The sequence below is a fragment of the Gnatocerus cornutus genome, chromosome 7 (genome assembly GCF_029298725.1).
Source record: "Gnatocerus cornutus isolate USDA-ARS CGAHR chromosome 7, icGnaCorn1.1, whole genome shotgun sequence".
NCBI classification, from domain to species: domain Eukaryota; kingdom Metazoa; phylum Arthropoda; class Insecta; order Coleoptera; family Tenebrionidae; genus Gnatocerus; species Gnatocerus cornutus.
Genome location: NC_142239.1, coordinates 1962813 through 1980779, shown reverse-complemented (window position 1 = coordinate 1980779; position 17967 = coordinate 1962813). Strand labels below are relative to the sequence as shown.

The 17967-nt window shown below is 37.4% G+C and overlaps 2 protein-coding genes across 2 annotated transcripts; both read left to right on the top strand.

Annotated features, from left to right (window-relative positions):
• Nucleotides 1–6100: 6100 nt before the first annotated feature.
• Nucleotides 6101–8216, top strand: LOC148170643 (uncharacterized). The gene is made up of 3 exons (XM_088042201.1): nucleotides 6101–6131; nucleotides 6196–7559; nucleotides 7623–8216. Exons 1-3 carry the CDS (start codon nucleotides 6101–6103, stop codon nucleotides 8214–8216), a joined length of 1989 nt encoding a protein of 662 aa, XP_087898327.1.
• A 677-nt stretch (nucleotides 8217–8893) lies between these two features.
• LOC148170642 (uncharacterized) lies at nucleotides 8894–9621 on the top strand. Its single transcript, XM_088042200.1, has 2 exons — nucleotides 8894–9265; nucleotides 9373–9621. Exons 1-2 carry the CDS (start codon nucleotides 8894–8896, stop codon nucleotides 9619–9621), a joined length of 621 nt encoding a protein of 206 aa, XP_087898326.1.
• Nucleotides 9622–17967: the final 8346 nt, after the last annotated feature.

Below are 17967 nucleotides of genomic sequence, written 5' to 3'. Positions count from 1 at the left end.
GCACTACCTCTATTTTGGGGAAATACCCCCGAGATCTGGTTCCACTTGGCCGAGGCAAATTTCTACTTAGCCAACCCTAAAATTACGAGAGAAGACACGAAATTCCAACACCTGTTAAAAGTCCTCCCTCAGGAGATCGCGCAAGAAGTGTTTGATGTCATTAAAACCCCTGACCCGACACGACCATACACAAATTTAAAAGAAACAATAATAAACAGGACCTCATTGTCGGAAACTCAAAAACTGAAACAACTTTTGTCCGGACTGGAACTGGGCAGCAGAAAGCCATCTCAATTACTCAGGCATATGAGGAATTTGGTGGGTGATAGACAGTTCGTCAACGATGGTGTACTGCGCGAACTATTTCTGCAGCAGATGCCGTTGCAGTTACAACCAACTCTGGTATCTTTAACCCAATACGCCCTCGAACAAGTGGCAGACATCGCCGACAAGGTTTTGGAAACAACGCCGACCATCGTAACAACGGCAGCAACAGCAGCGCCATTTAACTGGCAGAAGCCAACGACAATGGCAGATGAGGGATATACAACACAACATACACCAATACAAAACTCGACAACCCACTATGACGTTCCACCCCGACCCCCATCCATGGCGCCATCTACCTCTCATGCAACCAACTGGGCAGCACCACCACATGTTTCGGGATACGTAACTAACGAACTATTGCTCACCTTACTAAGAAAAATTGATACCTTAGAGACCCGAGTGCAGTCACTACAAGAAGACAGACGTACCCATTTTCGAAACAACTATCACAATATACCAAGAAGCTCTAGCAGAGGACGAAAGAATACTAACATCTGTTTCTTCCATGCTAAATTCGGCGACAACGCTAGGAAATGCCAACACCCGTGTTCATATCAAAAAAACGACCACAGAACGCAGGAGTAAACGCTACTTCTGCAACATACCCAAAGAACTTTAGGTTGTACGTGTGTGACCGTGTTTCAAAAATCAAATTCTTAGTTGACTCTGGGTCGGACATGAGGAGTGTGCTTCCTGCTAAATTCAAAGACAATACAACAATCATAGGGCAACGATTCAAATTACAATCAGCCAGTGGTTCTAACATTACGGTTTATGGTGAAAAGACAATTACGCTAGATATCGGTTTGAGAAGAAAATTTCAATGAAAGTTTATCATTGCCGACGTAACAGATCCTATAATTGGTGCAGATTTTCTCCAACACTTTCAGATCTTAGTCGACATCTACAACAAGAAGTTGATCGACACAAAGACATCTTTACAAGTTCAGTGCCCAATAAAGAACGCTCCGCATACGGGCATCCGCGCCGTTTTCAGCAACAATCCACAATTCCAAGATTTATTGAAAGAATTCCCAAATGTTATAAAATCCTCCAGTGTCGTACAAGAGCCCAAGCATAACATTTTGCATCATATTGAAACGAAAGGCCCACCGGTTCATTTCAAACCAAGACGTTTGCCACCAGACAAACTAAAAATCGCTAAACAAGAGTTCCAAGAAATGTTAAAAAATGGTATAATTCGACCATCGTCATCACCTTGGGCAAGTCCACTTCACTTAGTGCCGAAGAAAAGCGGTTCGTGGCGACCCTGCGGTGATTTCCGCGCTCTGAACGCACAGACAATTCCAGATAGATATCCGATCCCACATATTCAAGACTTCAGCCATACGCTCAGAGGAACAACAATATTTTCATCTTTGGACCTTGTTAAAGCATATCATCAAATTCCAGTTTATCAAGACGATATACCCAAAACTGCAATCACCACCCCATTTGGTTCATTCGAATTCCTGAGAACTCCATTTGGTCTTCGCAACGCAGCGCAATCTTTCCAAAGATTTATGGACCAAGTTTTACAAGGGCTAGATTTTGTCTATACTTACATCGACGACGTACTAATTGCCTCCAAATCAACAGAGCAACATGTCCAGCACATCAGAACGGTTTTGCAACGTTTCAATGAACACGGCATAATACTAAATCCGAATAAGTGTATTTTCGGCATGCCAGAGATTCAATTTCTTGGAGTTTCCGCAACGGGTATTGAACCACTACCAGAAAAAGTGAAGATCATCAGAGAAACACCTTTTCCTCAAACCTCCAAGCAGTTACAACGTTTTTTAGGTATGGTAAATTATTATAGAATGTGGTTACCGAAAGCTGCAGAGACACAGAAGCCCTTGAACAGTCTGTTAAATAGATGCACCAGGAAAAACGTGAAAATCACACCGCGTGAAGATGCCATAACAGCATTTCAGAAATGTAAAGAAGATCTTGCCAACGCAGCAATCCTTTCGTACCCAAAACCACACTGCAAACTAAGCATCGCAACCGACGCCTCTGATAACAGCATTGGAGGAGTTCTTCAACAAACAGAAGAAAATGCATACAAACCAATTGCTTTTTACTCGAGAAAATTGTCAGCATCAGAGAGAAAATACAGTACATATGATAGAGAACTACTAGCAATTCACCAAACGATAGTTCATTTCCGTCATTTAATCGAAGGCAGAACATTCACAATTTTTTTAGATCATAAGCCTTTAATTTTCGCGTTTAAAAAAAATCCAGATAAATGCACCCCAAGACAAAGCAGACAACTCGATTACATCTCACAATTCTCAACAGACATACAACACATTAAAGGCGAAGAAAACTGTCCCGCTGATTACTTATCCCGAATTGAGTGCATCAACACCACTGACTTCGACACGAAACATTTAGCTACAGCACAACAGAACGACATAGAACTCGAGGAACTCAAACTAAATAGCAAATTCAACTTCGAAGAAACTACCACAGATCAGGAAGATATTTTAACATATGAGATAACTAACGGCAGAAGACTGTATATACCAAAGAGTTGCAGAAGAAATGTGTTCAATCTCACTCACAACAACGCGCATCCAGGAGTAAAAAACACAGTCAACTTGGTTAAGAAGAAGTTTTTCTGGCCAAATATGAAGAAAGACGCTGCAAATTGGACAAAAACTTGCCTTCAATGTCAAAAAGCGAAAATCAACAAACACACAAGAACACCAATCGGAACATTTAATACTCCTGATGCACGATTCACGCACATACACATTGATATTGTTGGACCACTATCACTATCCGACGATTTTCAGTACCTTTTGACGATAATCGATAGATTTTCAAGATGGCCTGAAGCCATTCCGATCAAGAACATTACGGCAGAAACCTGTGCCAAGACATTGGTAACAAATTGGATTTCAAGGTTTGGTGTACCAGTACAAATTACTACCGACAAAGGAACCCAATTTGAGTCCGCTCTACTTACACAGCTACGAAACCTGATGGGCATCAGCAGAATTAGAACTACAGCATTCCATCCGCAAGCAAATGGTATGGTAGAAAGATTCCACAGGAGACTTAAAACATCCCTCAGATGTCACAATTCTAACTGGAACGAAGCTTTGCCTCTCATATTGCTGGCAATCAGAAATGAAGTAAAAGTAGATATCGAAGCCACAGCTTCCGAAATGGTATACGGAACAACGCTACGACTTCCTGCAGACCTAGTTGAAACGCCAACTACAATAAACACCACCATCGATCCATTAAGTTTCGCCTCCAGAATAAAGGAACACATTTTGTTTTGGTTTCGTTCCAACAGTCGAAACCGTCGTTCAAACACGTCGTGCAAGAACAAGGTTTGTGGGGCCCTTTAAGCCGCGATTCCACTTGCTTGTTCTAGCCCAGACCAGACCAGACATCCAAGATTTGAGTGACGTTTTTATAATTCTTCAGTCCCTTTCTGCGGTTGGACCGTAATAAAACATTAATATGCAATTGCACCCCAAGTTAAGGGCCCCACAAACCTCGTTCTTGCACGACGGTTTTGAACGACGGTTTCGACGGTTGGAACAAAACGGTCGGAAAAACCGAGGTCTGTGGGCAAAAACCGTCGTGGTGAACCGATAGTTTTACCCACAGACGCCAGACAGGCCAAGTTGGTTCAGTTCCGTGAAACGGCAGACATAAATATGAACTTTATATTTTTTTTTTAAATATTTTTTGTAAAAGTAGAACATATTACACATTTCTGAATCAAGAAAATTAATATCTACTAAATTATGAAAAAAAATATATGGGTGTCAATTTAAAATAAGAAAGTTGAGTATCGCCCAAATGATACTAAAACATTTAGAAAAATTTTAAAATCATCAGCTTATAGGAAATTAAAAACCATTTAATTTGTTTTTTAAATTTTTGAAATCGGTTCATAAATAAAAATTCTACAACGCCTGCCGTTTTTAAAAAATCACCCTCTATGTATTAAAAATCGATGTCTTTTTTGGCAAAATCGATATTAATAAAAAATGTATGTAAAAGTCCCAGATTTAATAAAAACGCCAGTTATCTGCATTTTTGTTGTGGATAAAATGGATATAAAAACACTATTAGAAGAATATCGTCAACATGATGACAAACTTAATACAATTTAAAAACGTACGGTTCCAAAAGAGCTCAGACCTATGGAAGACAAATATTACAATAAACATTAGTCAAGGGATAATGTCAGATTTAATAAAACTTCCATAATTTTTACTCTAGGAGGTTCATTTACTTTTCATGACCAGCTGGAAAGGGATGACGAATTAAAAATAGTTTTAGAAGAAGGGGAGGATGAAGACATATCTTTGGTTTTTCCAAATAAAAATCAGAAAGAAGAGTGTGTGAAGGTATTAATACATTATTTGCGCTTGAGGTGAGAAAAACATTTATGTATAGGTATGCATATCTATTTTTTTTAATTTTATTTGTACTAAAATACAATTTAAAAACGTACGGTTCCAAAAGGGCTCAGACCTATGAAAGGAAGATATTACAATCAACATTAAGCAAGAGATATTCCCAGAGTTGGGCGTCATTGTTTTCCGTAACGATCACCTGAAAGACTCGCCAGAATTGGCGCCGTTTTCTCTTCGCCCTTTCTGAAACATGCAAATTTGGAAAACTTAAGGGTCTACGAGCCTGTCCGAAAATTCAGTCTTTGAAAAGTATGCAACTTTAACAACACCTTTGATTGACAGCTGCCAAAAAGGATTACCGAGAATTTGGTAATGAAGGGATCATAAACTTTGTGGCAACGATCTCAGGATGTCCTCAATTACTTAACTTGTGTCCCTTGTCCTGTAATTTGGTCTTTGCCCGTAGGACATTGTAATTAATAATAATAATACACTTTACATAATCATAAATTTAACAAATGACCAGAAAGAACACAATATTACATTACAACATTGTTTTTATCTTAGACTTAAAAACTTCCACTGAGTAATACCGAAACGAATCAAGATCTGCATCATTGCAAGACTGCAATAGTATATTCATCGGAGAAAACTTAATATAATTTTGTTTAAAAATCTTAATATGAAAAACAGGCACCCATCTAGACCAATTGCTAGGTATGTGAAAATAGATATTGTGAATAATATCCTCAGCTTCAATATAATTATTTAAAATATTAACAATGAAACAAATACGCATGTATTGCCTTCGAGCTTGGGCAGTTGTAAATAACTAAGAGTCATATAATTTTTTTTTCCTTTTCCGAGGAGACCCTTTAAGAGCCGCACGCTGAGATCTATTGACCCATTGTGTGCAACCCTCGTTTACGGGGCGACTTATAAGAGCCCTATTGCCCTTGCAAACGCCAGGATGCTCTTTATGGGTGCTTTCTGAATCTCAGATGGTTCCAAAATATGAAAATCCATATGTACTTTCCATACTCAGTTCAGTAAAATTTGGACAGAGGCATAATATGTGCAATGGAGTTTTCGTGTCCTCCATACACGCTCTACACATGTCAGTTTTGAGACCGATTATCTGCATGTGTTTGTTAAGGGGACAGTGTCCTGTAAACAGTCCTACTTATATGCTGAGGCCGGCTCCGGTCCAAAGAAGCCCTTTGCAGAGCCTCTTTTGGCTAATCGGTTAGCCCTTTCATTCCCTTCGATCCCCGTGTGTCCTGGTATCCAGCAAAGCACAATTTGCTTATTGCGCCTTGCCAGATTTTGCAGTGCTGTATGACATTCACTGACAAGTCTTAACGTATGTCGGCATGACTGCAGAGCTTTCAAAACTGTTTGGATGTCAGTAAAGAAGCAGATGTGCTTATTTACAATAGAGTACGTTCTATAACACACTGTATTACAGCAAAGTTTTATGTTTCAAACACACTGGTATATCTACCCATTGATGTTGAGACACCGAAATCCGTGCCCCAAATAACAGCTCCAGAGCCGAGCCATCTTGTGGGAGCGAGCCGTTTGCACAAAAAATGGTCCAGCCCCCTTAAGTTATGGCTCTTGTTCTATCTATCTGAACGATTACAGTTAAAAAAATCGAAAACGCACGTTCGAATCTCCGGTGTCAATCCGGAAAGTACTAATTTCACAACTGCCAATTATTGTGTGAATGTTTCCGTCAAATCAAGAATTAACACATACCGAACAGATTTCAATTGTTTAATTTTGGATAAAATCACCAGGAACACACCAGCGTTTACATTTTCAAAAGACGCTATTAACCTTCCGGATGATTTGCAATTGGCAGACCCTGAGTTCAATAAATCTCGGCAAATTGATATACTCATAGGGGCGGAAAAATTTTGGGAGTTAATTCTAGCCGGTTCAATCAGATTAGGGAAAAACCAATCAGATTTACGCGAAACTAAATTTGGATGGATTTTGTCGGGTACGGTCAAAATTCCTCAAAGCAATAAACAATTGTCCTGCAATCTAGTCAATAGTCATTTAGACAACCAATTAACTAAGTTTTGGCAAATTGAAGAAGTGCCGACATCGGTAAAACCTTTCACACCAGAGGAACAGATGTGCGAGTACCATTTTGCGGCAACTTACAAAAGGGACATTTCAGGCAGATTCTTGGTAAAATTACCCTTCAGGAAAACAGCCATAAATGCGGGCGACACCTACAAAAGTGTTCTCTCCAAGTTGTATAGCTTAGAAAAGAAGTTCAGGCAAAACCCCGGTTTGAAAACGGATTACGGCAAGTTTATGACCGAGTACGCGTTGTTGAGCCACATGCAACCCATCGAATTTGAGTCACCATCCTGTTTACAAGAAAGCAGTATTACCACCAAACTAAGAGTCGGTTTTAATGCATCCGCAAAATCTACCAATAGACTTTCGCTCAACGATTTACGTATGACGGGTCCAACTATTCAATTGGAACTTTTTTCAATAATTATGCGCTTCCGGTTTCACCAAGCAGCGTTGACCGCGGACATCTCCAAAATGTTTAGACAGATCTTGGTTGATCCATCTGATCGACATTATCAGACCATTTTATGGCGTGATGACCCTAATGCCGAATTAAAACACTACCAGTTGAATACAGTCACTTATAAAACTGCGTGTACGCCATTTTTAGCGGTTCGATGTTTACATCAATTAGCAAGCGATAACGCGGTGCAATTCCCTGAAGCTTCGAATGCGATAAAAAAGGACTTCTACATGGACGATCTATTAACTGGAACCAATACCACCGAAGAAGCTGTAAAATTACGCAAACAATTAACATTTATTTTAAAAACGGGAGGTTTTAACTTATGCAAATAGGGGGCTTCAAATCAAATGGAAGTTCCACGCACCAATAATACTGACAGCGACGTTATCTTAAACCTTAATTTGGAGCAAGACACGAAAACAAATCCGCTTCCAAACAAACATAAAACTTTAACAAAACGCGAACTCTTGTCCGAAATCGCGAGTCTTTTCTATCCACTAGGGTTTATTAATCCTACAATTGTCTTCGCCAAATTAATTATGCAAAAACTATGGACATTAAAATTATTTTGGGATTCACCGGTTCCACCGGAACTTTTATCTGAATGGCACAATCTTCAAAATCAACTTCACCAATTAAATGATTTCAAAATTCCTCGCAAAGTCGTAGGTAACGACTTATCGGTTCAAACGGAAATTCACAGCTTTTGTGAAGCAGCATATGAAGCATGCGATTCAATGGTAGTTCTCGCGTGGCTATCAAACGAACCTCATACGTTGAAAACTTTTGTCGCAAACCGCGTCTCCGAAGTTCAAACACTTTCCAAAGAGGCGAATTGGTTGCATGTTCCGGAAATTTTGAACCCAGCAGACATTCTGTCAAAGGGAATGCTTCCAGAAAAATTACTGAAGTCAGAAATTTGGTGAAATGGACCAGAATTTCTTCGAACAACAAAACAAAATTGGCCGAGTGACAAGCTTCAAATTTCAACGGCTGAGTTACCAGAAATCAAACGAACCCATTGCGTAAATACTACAAACAACGACGTGTTAACGAAATTTTCGTCATACAATAAATTAATTTGCGTAGTTGCTTGGATTTTAAGATGACGATACAACGCTAGCCCAATCAATAAGGCAAATAAACGTAAAAGAATTATGACATGCGGCGAGTTAAAAAACGCAACACGGTGTGTAATTAAGCAAACTCAATCAAACAGTTTTCTCGATAAACTTCGTCAACTAACCTGACGAAACTGACCTGACCTGACCTAACCAAGGGTCTTGAGGTAGATAATCAAAGTAAACTTATTACCCTAAACCCATTTCTGGACGAACAGGGGTTAATCAGGGTTGGCGGCAGATTGCGTAACGCTGATCTACCAGAGGGGCAAAAACACCAATACGTGTTACCCAAAAAACATCCAGTAACAAATTTAATAATCTTAGACACACACATTTCTTTAAAACATGCTGGAGCACAATTGACTCTTTCCGCCATTCGAGAAAAATTTTGGCCGTTATCCGGGCGAGATGCGGTCCGGTCAGTTGTAAGAAATTGCGTTACATGTTTTCGAGCAAAACCGCTGTCAATCGAACAGCTAATGGGAGATTTGCCAATGTTGCGAGTTCGAACGGCACGACCGTTTTTGAATTGTGCTGTGGACTATGCTGGACCGATTAACATAAAGAACGGATTTGGTCGTACCAACAAAACTTTAAAGGCTTACATCGCCTTATTTATTTGCATGGCGACTAAGGCGATACACATTGAGCTGGTGTATGATTACACGACGCAAGCATTTTTGGGCGCTCTAAAACGAATGGTCTCCCGCAGAGGCAACATTCAAAATATTTACTCTGACAACGCGACTAATTTTGTTGGTGCAAGAAATAAATTAGCAAGACTTTTAAAGTCTACTTTACATTTCATCCCAAGCCGTTCTCCACATATAGGCGGATTATGGAAAGCTGGCGTAAAATCGGCTAAGTTTCATTTAAAACAAATGACAAAAGATGCATGTTTAACATACGAGCAGTTTTACACGCTTTTGGCGGAAATTGAGGCATGTCTAAACTCTAGACTCCTAACTCCACTATCCAACGACCCAACGACCTAGCTCCTTTAACTCCTGGTCATTTCGTAATTGGAAGTCCATTAACTTCGGTTCCGGAGAAGGTTACGACAATGGCAGAACATCTCAAAATTGAAACAACACTTCTGGAAACAGTGATAGTCAGAATATTTTCAACATCTACAACAGCGAGGAAAATGGAGATTTGTAAAGAACAACGAGCTACTCCTAAGGGCTCTGGTGATCCTCAAGGATGACAACCTTCCTCCACTGGCTTGGAAAATGGGGCGTATTTAAGAGCTACACCCAGGAAGCGACAAACTTGTGCGGGTAGTGAGTGTAAAAACAAACAGTGGAGTGGTAAAACGGGCAATTACTAAAATCTGCGTTTTGGCAGTGCAAGAGTAACTTTAATGTTTTTGACATTTTTATCATATTGTATGTTTTGAATTTGCATGCTTGTTTGCTATGTGTCTTTATTTGGTTACGTTCGTCTCACTGTTAGGTTTTAAGATTTGTATCATAATTGTTAATATTTTGTTTGTATGTATACAGGGTCCCGCAACACTTGTGTCCACCCCCAAAATCGCCTTCAATTTTAAAGACAAAATTTTGAAAATTTGCAAACGCTCATAGTTGACAAAGCTCTAAAAGCTGACGCAAAAATTTGTTTTTTTATCACTGATAGTGTTGGCGTCGCGACGCCCTTAAAATGTCATTTTTAGTTAATTGTGAGGGTTTGTGATATCAACCTCTAATTTAATTTTTTTTCAATATAAATGTGTTAAAAATATCTCAGTTGTTATTTTAGATTCAAGGCAAATTGTCTTCAAAATTTGAGAACAAAATGCTGTTTTATCAAGTTAGTTTCCAATTTCAATACGTCAAAGTTGAGAACTACGTTTTACACCCATCTGTCAGCATCTTGTGTCACAAATGACATCTATCTTTTGGCTCGCTTTAGATTGTAACAAAAGTCTTACTTGGTGAAATTGTCGCTTTGTCGATGAAAATTAACGATTTCTGGTGTCCATAAAGTGCAACATGCCCGTGTTAATCAAAATTAACCTTTATAAGAGTGAATGAAGTGACTTGTGAAATTTTGGTGTAAACGTAGTTTGTCGATGCGCTGCCATAATTTTGAAAACTAACTTGATAAAACAACGTTTTTTTCGCCAATTTTAAACACAATTTGCATTTGATTTAAAATAAAAACTCAGATATTTGTATCACAGTTATATTGAAAAAAAATTGAATTCGCGAATAATTCCGCAAAAACTCAAAAATTGCTAAAAATTATACTTTTTAGGCGTCGCGACGCCAACCAAACCATGATAAAAAACAAATTTTTGCGTCAGCTTCTAGAGCTTTGTCAACTATGAGCGTATGCAAACTTTCAAAATTGTAACTTTAAAATAAAAGACGATTTTTGGGGTGGACACAAGTGTTGCCGGACCCTGTATAGATAGTTTTAAGTCTATTTGTTGAAGCTAGGCCTTCAACGGGGGCGGAAATGTTGCAACCAGCAATACAGTTGGAACTACACCCCCGGAAAACAGCAATAGAGTTGAAACTACACCCTCGGAGAAGGGGTGGTTTCCCCCACTATTGTGAAATAAGATTTTTTTAAATAGTACTGAGTTGAAGCAGAACGTTACGAGACTCAGAAACAGAAACTTCACTGGTACCTATGTACATATTGGGTTAAATATACAAATCATTAGTAAACAGTATTTTTATACCCTGCTCCTTCGAACAATACCTTCAACATCAAGGCACCTTAAAGGTCCAAACATTGGTTCTTCGAGCCGGATCTTAAAGGTCCAAACAGAAGTGAACAGAGACAGAAGCTCTCAAATACGCCGAGTGTTAGATCAGCTCTCAGGGTGCAACTAGAAGTGTGAACACCGACAACAATAGGACACGAAAATCACTAAAGAATTGCCCAAAATTTACTCTAAGAAAACATACAAAAATTCACCCTTATCTTAAATTGACTTGATTACCTGAGGGATTAGTACCGGTGACTCATTGGTCCTGACTTAAACAAAATCATGATTATTTAAATTTATAATATTAAATTAATATTTGTCAGTTCGCTGTCAAATACAGACAGAACGGGGTGTCGGTACTTGAACTCTTAAATTTTTATGGAAGATCGGGATAAGTTCGTGAAATAGACTGCAGTTTACGTGAGATAATAAGATCATTCTACAAGTTCACCGTGTCAATCAATCGAGTTATTAGATAATTATTATAATTTTATTTGTTTCATATAATTGCACTTCAGGTCGTATTTTGAAGAATTTCATTGTTTCGATTTGTAAGACTGACTAGCTGGGTAAAAATATTTATTACGGTTCATTTGAAGGCAGATAAAACCCAACCACTTAAGGATTATTATGTTTATAGGGGTTTGCGGTAAGGTGGCTGTAAACGATTTAAAAAGTCAAAGCCATAACCGCACTAGAGCGTTTGGTGAACTGTAGAAGTAGCAGGTAAGGTATAGAATTCCCAGTTTCTTAAGGTTATATTGCTTACGCTATTGTTGTGGAGTCATTCCTCTTTCAATAGGCGAAATTATCCAAACTACCTTCATCATAAATTAAAAATTCTTGCCTGGCTACCTAGTTTACATTTGGCTGTTTCCCCGGATTACAGCAGGCCTTTGATTTACAAGCGTCCCCATCATTTTAACAATGGTACAAATTATGGTGGGTGGCTACCTCTTAAACGAAGTTAAATTGGTTTATAGAGGCCATATAACCTTATTCCACTGGGAATACAATACCATAAATCAATTTTTAAGCCGAAGGGATAGTTTACAACTGAAGCTTTTCCATCACACAAAATCTTAAATTTGCCTGAAACAAGATTTTTCTCTTTTATTCAAACCGAACGTGCTTTGAGGACAATCACTTCAAAATTTTGAACTTTATATCTGATGAATTAGGAGTTTAAATTGTTTTAGAATAGTTTAGGTATTAAACATTTGTCTTTATCTTTATTTTTTAAGGGGATCTCAAACAAATTTCAATATAGGGCAAATTCAATGTATTTTTCCTAACACGATTACTCGAAAACTATTTGAGTAAATTGCTTTCTGTTTTTTGCATATGAATCTGTTCAACGTGCACTATGTTAAATGCTGTATATAATTTTGTAAAGTGAATATTTAATGACTTTTTGATTAATTAAATACGAAAACGTAGCTGAAAGCGAAATAATTTTTAGCATTCCACATGCGTAGACTAATTTTACATAATATAATTTTGTAAATAATGTTTACAAGCTGAAGCTTAAGCATTACGAAAAAGACCGCAGGAAAAGAGTTATTAAAAGCCAGTGTTATGTCTATAATACCCTGTAATACAGCCGCGGACACAAAATCTTAGACGTCATTTTTCTGACGCTTCAAAAATTTGAGTGTTGTCTGTGCATTACTGTCATTGTCAATTCAGAATTGTTATGACTGAAGTGTCTAAAGCCGATAAAATTAGAATAGTCTCTTTAGTATGGCGTACCTGACTTTTAGAGTCGAATATTATCTTATTGCACACATAATGTGGAGGGGGTAAACAGGCTATTGTGTCCGAAAATTAAAATTTACGACATCTTCAAGTAGGTACAGTTTGCCAAACGCTCTAGTGCGGTTATGGCTAAGACTTTTTAAATCGTTTACAACCACCGTACCGTAAACCCCCATAAACATAATAACCCTTAAGTGGTTGGGTCTTATCTGTCTTAAAATGAACCGTAATAAAAAATTTTACCCAGCTGGTCAGTCTTACAAATCGAAACAATGAAATTCCTCAAAAAACGACTTGAAGTGCAATTATATGAAGCTTACAAATAGAATTATAATAATTATCTTATAACTCGATTGATTGACACGGTGAACTTGTGGAATGATCTTATTATCTCACGTAAACTATAACAAGATGGTCAATTATTCTGTTTCATTTATTCAGTTACTCCACTTCCCTCTTCATTTTTAAGATATTCGTATACATTTATAAACTATATCTTTAGCTTCCGGTGATAAATGCATACGAGACATACGAGGTGTAGCCCCGATATCAACTTCGGGTTCAACATCTTCAACGCCAATTACTTCAACATCTCCATTGAAGTTTTCATCCTATGGTTGAACCACCTCATCGATTTCGATAATTTCCATGTTGTCGCCATTTTCTTGAGGATCAAATTTGTTGTGATTCCAAGGTCTCCACATATTGATTATTTAATTGTAATAAATGTAGTTACTAACAACAGACTTTCTAATTTTATATAAAACATACCTTTATGAAAATAAGGATTTGCTGTTGTTAGTCATGAGAAACACTGTTTGAAATTCGAACTCGAAATTCAGGACCCAAAGAAAATACAGATTAAAGGGGAAGACACATGTTGACGAAGCTGAATTTTTCTAGAAACTGATTGTTTTCAAAAGTGAAAGCATTAAAGTGAACTCTGTCCTCCACATTTGCTTTTTTACTTTTTTTTTAAACTGACAGGACAAAACAAACTGGAAAGTTCCAAAAACTTGGCGTCTTGGTGAGTTTATATACCTGAGATAATCATATTGTACCATCCATTTTCATCCACCGTCCAAGAAAATCTCATCCCCTCATTAGCCTTTTCTCTGCAGTTTATGAAGAACAAAAATCAAAGATGCCGAAAAAAACATAGAAACTCCCGGTAATCCAGAATTCCTAGACGTGTTTTGAATGTAGTGTCTTGATTATTATTATTATTATTGGTCAGCTCAATTAATTATAGCAATCAATAAATAGATGTCTAAAATCTGATAGTTTCAAAAATTAATGATAATTTATAATCATTCATTGCTTTAGATAAATTAATGTCGATAATGATTTATTCAAAAAGAATCATTTTAAGAATTTTTTTGCTGTATTCATATGATTAAGAATAACTGTAAATGTAACTAAAGTTTCAAATAACTGCTCTATCAGAATGATAAACGCTAGCTACTTTGAGGAATTTCATTGTTTCGATTTGTAAAAGACTGACCAGCTGGGTAAAAATATTTATTACGGTTCATTTCAAGGCAAATAAAACCCAACCACTTGAGAGGGTTATTATGTTTATGGAGGTTTGCGGTAAGGTGGCTGTAAACGATTTAAAAAGTCAAAGCCATAACCGCACTAGAGCGTTTGGCGAACTGTAGAAAAAAGTGGACCCGTGCCTCTTCCACACCGAAAACGGTATCGTACATACTAGCTTCCGTACAAACGCAAAATAAAAAAAATTGTTTGCGGTTCTTTTGATGTACAGGGTGTTATGTAAATAAGTACCTTTATTTGGACTGGCAAATCATTGGGGCCAAAGAAGCGGTACTGTACTGTCCCTTCCTCGCCAAAGTCACTTGTTCAAGAAGTGGAAGGCTTTTAACATGACCAATGAGCGATCAGTAATCGAATTTCTAAATAATCTGGAATCAAGTCTTTATAGAACAATTTTTCTGTGTTTTGTCAAAACTGACATTTGTTAACAGTGACGTCTGTTGAGCAAATTGGTTTGAAATTTTTCATAGTATTTAAAAACCATGGTACTGTTTACTTTCGCGGAATATGCAGACATGCTTTTTATACATGAAAAAGTGCAAGGGAACACCGTAGAAGAAGTAAGGCTATATGGTCAAAGGTTTCCAGGCAGACGACTTCCACATCGACGGACATTTGCAAGCGTTCACAGAAGATTACGGGAACATGGAAGTTTCCAACCACCCGGTAGAGATAGGGGCAGACCTGCAGATCATGATGCGGTTGAGAGAGATAAAGAAATTTTGAATATGGTTGCTGAAGATCCAACCTTAAGTATTTGGCAGATTAGCAGGTTCACGGGAACATCGCAATTCACAGTATGGAATGTTTTAAGACAAGATAATCTACACGCGTATCATTATACCCGCACCCCAGCTCTTCGTCCTCAAGATTTTCTGAGAAGAATTCTTTTTTGCCAATGGTTGCTTCAGCAGTATAAACAAAATAACGACTTTCTAGAAAAAATTTGTTCACAGATGAGTCAAATTTTTCTCGAAATGGCATAACAAATTTAAGGAATTTGCACTATTGGACCCATAATAATCCGCACCTTTTACGAGTGATTCATCTTCAAAATAGATTCTCCCTTAATGTGTGGGCTGGCATTTTCGGAAATAGGCTTGTGGAACCTATGCTTTTACCGATTCGTTTGAATGCTCTTAATTATTTACGTTTATTACAAAACGAAATTGGAAATTATTAGATGAAATTCCGTTACCCGTAAGACTACGCATGTGGTATATGCAGGATGAGGCCCCACCACATTTTCCACGAAACGTATTGAATTTTTTGAATAATGAATTTGGAAATCAATAGATTGGAAGGAATGGTCCTGTTGCATGGCCTCCAAGAAGTCCAGACCTTAATCCGCTTGACTTTTACTTTTGGGGCCATTCAAAAACCATAATTTATAGCACACCGATACCTGATATAAATGATTTGTGGGAAAGAATTCAGGTAGCATCTAATCAGATTCGAAATAATGAAGTGGTTTTTGTGAATATACGACGCTCGCTATTACGGCGTGCAAGAGCTTGCCTCCAACTGTTGTTTTTTTTTTATTTGATTGAATAAAACTATCTAATGTCTTTTGTATGTTCCGACACTGACTTTAAACTTCAAATTTGACACCATCATTCATTTCATTAAACAGACAAGTTGGATTATTTAAGTTTACAATTAATTGAGAATATCTTTCTGATTGGTTTAATTAAAATGCCTTCCCGTTCTTAAATAAAAAACTATAAAGATAAAACAATACAGCACCACTTCTCCGACCTCACTAACCTACAGACCGTCCAAACTAAATGTGAATAAACACGCGCATAGAAAAGGATAGTCGCCACCATAGGCGTCGAGAATAGGAAATTTGAAGTCATAATAAAGTTGCAGTTGCAGGCTTTCGCAGACAACAAGAAAAAAACTCTTAAGATGATTAGTTTTGATTGCACGTTTTATAATTTATAATTTAAAGATGCCATTAGTAAAGGTTTGAAAACGTGTAAATAAAAATTATACTGTTATGCTCCTCATAACACGACGCCACTGCCACTACTTAACGCGGCGAACAGCTGATTTGCGAGGCTGCGTATTATGAAATTTGTTGGTGCGCATCCGTTTGTTTATTCACATTTAGTTTGGATGGGCAATACTAGCCGAAATAAAGGTACTCATTTACATAACAGCCTGTATTTCACTTCCAGTTATTTTAACTAAAGTATTTTTTTTTTTGTAGTGAGACATCAAATTTGTAAAGTGACTTCCTCTCACACTGAAATTGTTTTATATTTTGTAACAGGAACAGTTCGCATGTTGAAATGCTTGTACTCCTCGAAATATTTTAAATGAACGATTAATTGTAAAACTTAAATTAAAAATATTCAAAATTCCCAAGATTTGAATAAAATAATTTAAACGCCATCTTGTCGGGTTCTTCCCAAAAGACGATGCACTGCTTTGTATCCAACGAACATCCGCCTTCACAACACAACGTAGGTCCTTCAGACGATCACGATTTTCGGCCATTTTCTTTTTTTAAAGTTTGGCGGTTTATTTGAATTTTGGCAGAACTGGGCTGCGTTCAAAAAAATCACTCTGTGTAAAGTTTGTGTAAAATGTGACATAAAAGCGTTCATAAAGATGCGCAATGCTTTCTGTCCCTCGACTTTGAGCGTTCATAAATACCACGCTAAGAACGCACAGAGTGCTCGAAAATCTCCGGACTCAGAAACCCGATGAAAAACGCCCCGCATGCGCAATGTCTTGGATTTCAAATGCACGTCAAATGTTTGTTGCCATAAATCATTGTTTCTTAACCTTTCAAGTAAGCCGCACCCTTTTGAACCTGAAAATAGGTCTCCGCATCTCGTTGAAAATTGTGCTTCAATTTTTTAGTTTAGAAAAATACATTCTTTTTAAATTTTTTGTTTATTAAAAAAATGCACATTTTATAATATCAACCAGCTTCTCCCGCACCAATAATTTTGGTCAAATTCCTAAATCCAAAAAGAAGCTCGAGATCTATCTAATGGCCAAATTTGAGATCGATCGGACAAATTAGGAAAAATAAAAATCAACTTTCCGAAATTTTGATCGGCCATAACTTAGTTATTTGTTGTCGAATCTAAATTTAAATTCCAGATTTGGAATCTGCAGAAAATTCTGCGTACACTGATGTTAACAACTTAAGATTACTCTAAAAATAAGCGAAATATCGATATCCGAAGTTTGGCATAGTTTTAGTCATGAATTTTTGCGAAAATTTGCAAATTTCGACTGTAGAAAAATCAAAAAACTGTTTCTTATGTAAAAAATTGCGAGAAAAACGATGGCGCAAACCGCATCTCAATATCTGAAATAGTTTCCGAGATATCGAACCTTCAAAAATTTGGCCCTCTGGCGACAACCCAAAAATTTAAACCATAACTCAGTTATTTGTTGACAAAAATTAAAAATTCTTATGTTTTTGGATTTAGCGGGACATTTTGCGTAAAATGAGACCAAATTTATTGAGTTTGCTTAATAAATCAACGAGGC

Coding starts and splice junctions, on each gene's coding strand:
- LOC148170643 (XM_088042201.1), top strand. CDS start 6,101: ATGACTGCAGAGCTTTCAAAACTGTTTGGAT. Junction 6,132..6,195: donor GCTTTCAAAACTGTTTGGAT/GTCAGTAAAGAA, acceptor ACTGTATTACAG/CAAAGTTTTATGTTTCAAAC. Junction 7,560..7,622: donor CCAATACCACCGAAGAAGCT/GTAAAATTACGC, acceptor TTATGCAAATAG/GGGGCTTCAAATCAAATGGA.
- LOC148170642 (XM_088042200.1), top strand. CDS start 8,894: ATGGGAGATTTGCCAATGTTGCGAGTTCGAACGGCACGACCGTTTTTG. Junction 9,266..9,372: donor GCGGATTATGGAAAGCTGGC/GTAAAATCGGCT, acceptor TCTAAACTCTAG/ACTCCTAACTCCACTATCCA.